Genomic DNA, 4,847 nt, shown 5'->3' with positions numbered 1-4,847 from the left:
GGAGAAAGCATACCATATGGACGGGGCCCAGTACAGGGGTAACACAATAATTCCCACAATTACCTGCAGTCAGATTCGACGGTGCTTGGTTCAAAAGACAACACACACTGCTGTGAGCCTAGGGGAGACACGGCTCAAGACAGAGGTCTGCTCTCAACACTGACAAACCCTGTCTGACCTAGGCTAGAGTGGCTGAGGGAGTGGGGCCTTATAAGCAGATGTCTGAACTGAAAATAAAATTAAGAAAATACTCAGGGTTTTAAACAAGGCGGTGTTTGGAAAGGGTGCTAGGGCAGTTGTGTGGCCAGGATGGCATTTCCTGTTTGACTGTAGGAAAACGTGCTGTTGAAGATTCTAGAGAACCTTATCCTCCTCGATGCCTCAGTTTTCTCATCTCTGAAATGGGGTTGCTTTGACCATCTATCTTGTGACAATTCATTAACATATTAAAAGTGCTTGCACAAGTGCATACCACGAAGCAAATGCTCAGTTATTGCTAGCTCTTATGATATTGACTGTAATTACCATATACCGATTCAAGTTGCCACATGTCAGCCCTCCCCCCCACCACCACCGCCACGCCCTTTTTTAACAGTCCCAGCGATAGAAAACCGAAAACAATAGCCCTGGACATAGTAATTCCCTCGTACTACAAGAACTCAAGAGGACATCCACAATGACTGCTTAGTCAATTAAAGTGATTACCCACCCACACCTGCTTGCCCAGGCGGAAGTAGTTTTGTCACCTATTTAAACCCTTGTGCATAAACAGTGGCGATTATGCCCTGAAGAGAGACAGGGGCAGCTGGCCCACGGTGCAGTAACTACAGCACACCACCAGGGAGCAGCAGAGTCCAGCCGTGGGCTGTTTTATCTCCAGGAGCAATTACTTTGTCCCAGGTTTCCTCCGTGTATTCGCTCCCAGCTGCAAAGATCGAGCTAGTTGTTGCCCCACAGGGGCCCGGCTCCCAACCGCAGAGTTTAAACTAGACTAGGAGCAGGCTTAGCCCCGCCCCCACTGCTCAGCCAACCCAGGGCCGAGGGGAGCGTCACAGGGGCGGGCCCAAGGGACCACGTGGCCGGGGGCAAGTGTAGAGCGGGGACCAGAAGCCAGCCCCAGGGGGTGACCAGGTCGCAAAGGCCAGCCTCACCCTGAGTGCCCTCCCCCCCGCCATGGGCGTGCAGCCCCCCAACTTCTCCTGGGTGCTCCCGGGCCGGCTAGCCGGGCTGGCGCTGCCGCGGCTCCCTGCGCACTACCAGTTCCTGCTGGACCTGGGCGTGAGGCACCTGGTGTCCCTGACAGAGCGTGGACCCCCTCACAGCGATAGCTGTCCGGGCCTCACTCTGCACCGGCTGCGCATCCCTGACTTCTGCCCGCCGGCCCCGGAACAGATCGACCAATTTGTGAAGATCGTGGACGAGGCCAACGCCCGGGGAGAGGTCAGTGAGTGTGAGCCAAAGCGAGAGGGTGGGGCCTGGAATGAACTGAGTGGGCGGGGACTGACGGGAGGTGGAGTCAGAAGGGCAAGGAGAGGTTGTGGGCGGGGCGAGGATGGGTGGGGCGGGGCCAAGTGGGGCAGGGCTGGGCTGGAGTTAGACGGAACCCACCCACTGACCAGAGACAGCTATGCTGCTAGAAAAGAGGGAAGGTGATGCCAGGATTCTGGTCATTTTCTAAAGGGCCAAATGTCATGGAGACACACTTATAATTTTAAATTTTACTAGCAGCTACGTTTCTAAAAAAAAAAAAAATGAAAAGAAGCAGATGGAGTTAATTTTTGCTACTAATCCAATAAGTCAAAAATATTATTTCAACATAGACTCGATATGAAATAAGTTATTAATTAATAAGGCATTTCCAGTCTTCTTCACATGTCACATCTTCAGAGCCTGGTAAATATTTTACACCCCATCTCAGTTTGGACTGACAGATTTTAGGTAAAAATACCCGCCACAGGTGGCTGGATGTTCTGTACCGGACAGCACAGGTAGAAAGGGCAAGGGATGCAGGCTGAGAGCCCAACTTGGAAGCCAGCCACTTCAGAGGCCTCCTAGTCACCCAGACGCAAGGACAGTCCTCAACAGCTTTGAGGTCACTTGTCCTCTGAGGGCCTGCAATTTTGGGGAAGAACGATACCTTTCAGTGGGGACAGGAGACGGTGCGGGAGGGCACTGGACTCCATGAATTTCCTCTTGACAGGCTGTTGGAGTGCACTGCGCCCTGGGCTTTGGCCGCACTGGCACCATGCTGGCCTGCTACCTGGTGAAGGAGCAGGGCTTGGCTGCTGGAGATGCTATCGCTGAGATTCGGCGCCTGCGGCCAGGATCCATTGAGACCTATGAACAAGAGAAAGCCGTTTTTCAGTTCTACCAGCGAACAAAATAAGAGACTCACCCACTCTCCTGCTGCAGATGGGAAATGTGGCCAGGGAGGAAGGGAAGTGGGCTAAAGTACCTGCATCCTTCTGCTCCCTTTGCCTCCCGCTGGACAGAAGTAGTCTTTCCCTGAAGCCATAACCTGATTGACAGAGTGGCTGAGACCCCATGAATATGAGTTAATATCTAATAAGAACTCATTTACGCTGCATAGAATTTGCATAGCACTCCCAATACATCAACTCCATGTAGCCCTGGGTCATAGAAAATATAAAAACCATTTCTGTTCTTTGGATGGGGTGACTAGAGCTCAGAAAGGCTTATGGTCACGATTCTGGAAAATAGAAGTATGAGCCAGGACCGCAACACACACCTTTGTCTCCTTGAAGATGCTGAAATTCTAGGTGCTGACCCCTGGTCTTAGGGTTTCTGGAGAACTGGTCAATGAAAGAGAGCTCCCAGTCTACGGCCACCCAGCTTCCAACCGTCTCAGGGCTCTACACTCCCACATCAGGAGCGCCCTTGTTGGTGTCACCTTGGTTCTCTCAGGGTACAGAAGACTTGGGTGTCACAAATCTCCTTCCACACTCCCTCCTTCCCCGTCTCCCCCAGAGCTGGCCACTCTTACCAGTCTTAGATACACTCGGCTCATCTGTTACCTCCAGCCCCTGTGTCATCCCCAACCTCAGGCCCAGGAATGCCGGAACTGCATCTTGGTGGTTATACAAAGTGGATATTAAATAAATAAATAGCTCCGGGACTATGACTTTTGGCTGTCTTTACCAGGTTAGCGCCACACTCGGGACTCTCTGAGAGATGCGGTGAACATCATACATGAGCCCAGTGGACTCTTTTATAATGTCAGTCTGAACTCTTGCCCTGTCTTCTGCCATATAGGCTGAGCTGCATGAGGGAAATTCAGCCTGAGATACACATCGAGTGCCTGTGTGAACTTGGTGTGCCTGTTAGAGGAGAAGTGACTCAGCAAAGTGAGACATGATTCCTATTCTCAGGGGCCTGGCCTTTCTGGAGAAGATGGGTAAAGGCCATCTCTGCTATTCCAAGCACAGGACAGAGTAGGCAAGAGTTCCCCTATTGCCTCCATCTCTCGCATCGAAGGCCAGAGCTGTGTCTCTGCCACCCCCTCCCCAGGACTTCTTTCTCCATCCTCTGCTGCCCATAACTGAACATTATCCAGCCCACCCTTACACAAAAGGCTTAGTTAAGCTAGAGATGTAAGCTGCACTCACCCAGAATCCTTTCTGTATCTAATGTGGGGTATCCACTCCTTAACTATTTCCTTGGATTCTGTCTAGCCCTCCCAGGGAAACAGATCAGCCAAAGAGAAGAAACTCAAAAGTTCCAGGCATGTGATGGAGGAAAAAGGAAGGCCTTCCTTTTAGTAGCCTTCCTCCCGCTGAAAGGGCCTTCCTTCCCCCAAAAAACGCCACCCACCCTGCCACTCCCACACCTGCTCATGATGCAAGCCAGACCACCCACCACACACAGGGAGTGTGCATGTCTATGTAATGTTTTCCTGAGGAGGGCATGGCCCAGGAAGAGAGCAAAAAGGCGCATTTCCTCCGTCCTTGTCATTCAAGGCAGAGCTTATCCCTACGGGGAGGAAATGGGAGGCGGCCGCTGTGTCCAGAGTTGCGGCTCCTCACCAGCACTGATTGGCTGAGCCCTAGGACCCGCCCTTACCCTTCCTGATGTCTGTTCCTCCTCATATCCTCCACACTCCCAGAGCAGATTCTGCTCTTACCTTCCTCCCAAGGCTCCTTGGAAGGAGACAGAAAATTTTTCTAACCCCATTAAAGCCCTGTGTGCAGTTCCCTCCCCATAATTTAAGCAAGTCTCCTCTGCCTCAAGAGTTCCTTAGGGAAATAAACATATAATTATGTGCTTAAGGAAATCGCTTTTAAATAAGTACGAGTTGACTTCAAATGAAAAACTCTGCCCTTCTCCTTCTGTCTACCTTGAGGGGTTAGCCAGGGACTCCATTTGTGCTCATTTATGCTCCCAGAAGTTTTAGCTTCCCACTGCCCTTTCTCCTGTATTTGTCACCAATGAAAGTTCACACATCAGCCATGGCCCCTCCCTAATACATCCTGCACTGATGCCAGGGACACACCTTCTCCATCTGAGAAGCACATCTGCATTTGCACCAGGCCAGGGTTCCTCATGCTCAACACTCCTAACATTTTTGAACTGGGACTGGATAATTGAAGATGGGGAATCTATACCATAGGATGTTCAACACTGTTGCTGGTTTGCACTCACTAGATGACAGTCACATGTTGTCAGGGTTTCCTGTCCTGCTTGATTCCCACAGTTGTTAAGTCCCAAAGAAATCACACAGAGGTCTAAATTAGTTATACACTGATTGGCCCATTAGCTCAGGCTTCTTATTAACTCTTATCACTTACATTAGCCCATTATTCTTGTCCATGTTACCCACATGACTCGGT

The 4,847-nt window shown here is 50.9% G+C and overlaps 1 protein-coding gene across 1 annotated transcript; it reads left to right on the top strand.

The window, feature by feature from the left end:
* The first annotated feature begins 1,062 nt into the window (after positions 1 to 1,062).
* On the top strand, positions 1,063 to 3,136 carry Dusp23 (dual specificity phosphatase 23). The gene is made up of 2 exons (XM_075989184.1): positions 1,063 to 1,440; positions 2,201 to 3,136. Exons 1-2 carry the CDS (start codon positions 1,174 to 1,176, stop codon positions 2,384 to 2,386), a joined length of 453 nt encoding a protein of 150 aa, XP_075845299.1. The 5' UTR covers positions 1,063 to 1,173; the 3' UTR covers positions 2,387 to 3,136.
* Positions 3,137 to 4,847: the final 1,711 nt, after the last annotated feature.

Source organism: Microtus pennsylvanicus, chromosome 10, assembly GCF_037038515.1.
Source record: "Microtus pennsylvanicus isolate mMicPen1 chromosome 10, mMicPen1.hap1, whole genome shotgun sequence".
Taxonomy (NCBI): Eukaryota; Metazoa; Chordata; class Mammalia; order Rodentia; family Cricetidae; genus Microtus; species Microtus pennsylvanicus.
This window is presented reverse-complemented; position numbering and strand designations above follow the sequence as displayed.

What these genes read in the sequence shown, in the direction of transcription:
- Dusp23 (XM_075989184.1), top strand. Translation starts at nt 1,174, where the DNA reads ATGGGCGTGCAGCCCCCCAACTTCTCCTGGGTGCTCCCGGGCCGGCTA. An exon ending in AGGCCAACGCCCGGGGAGAG is followed by an intron (nt 1,441 to 2,200) that starts GTCAGTGAGTGT and finishes TCCTCTTGACAG; the next exon opens with GCTGTTGGAGTGCACTGCGC.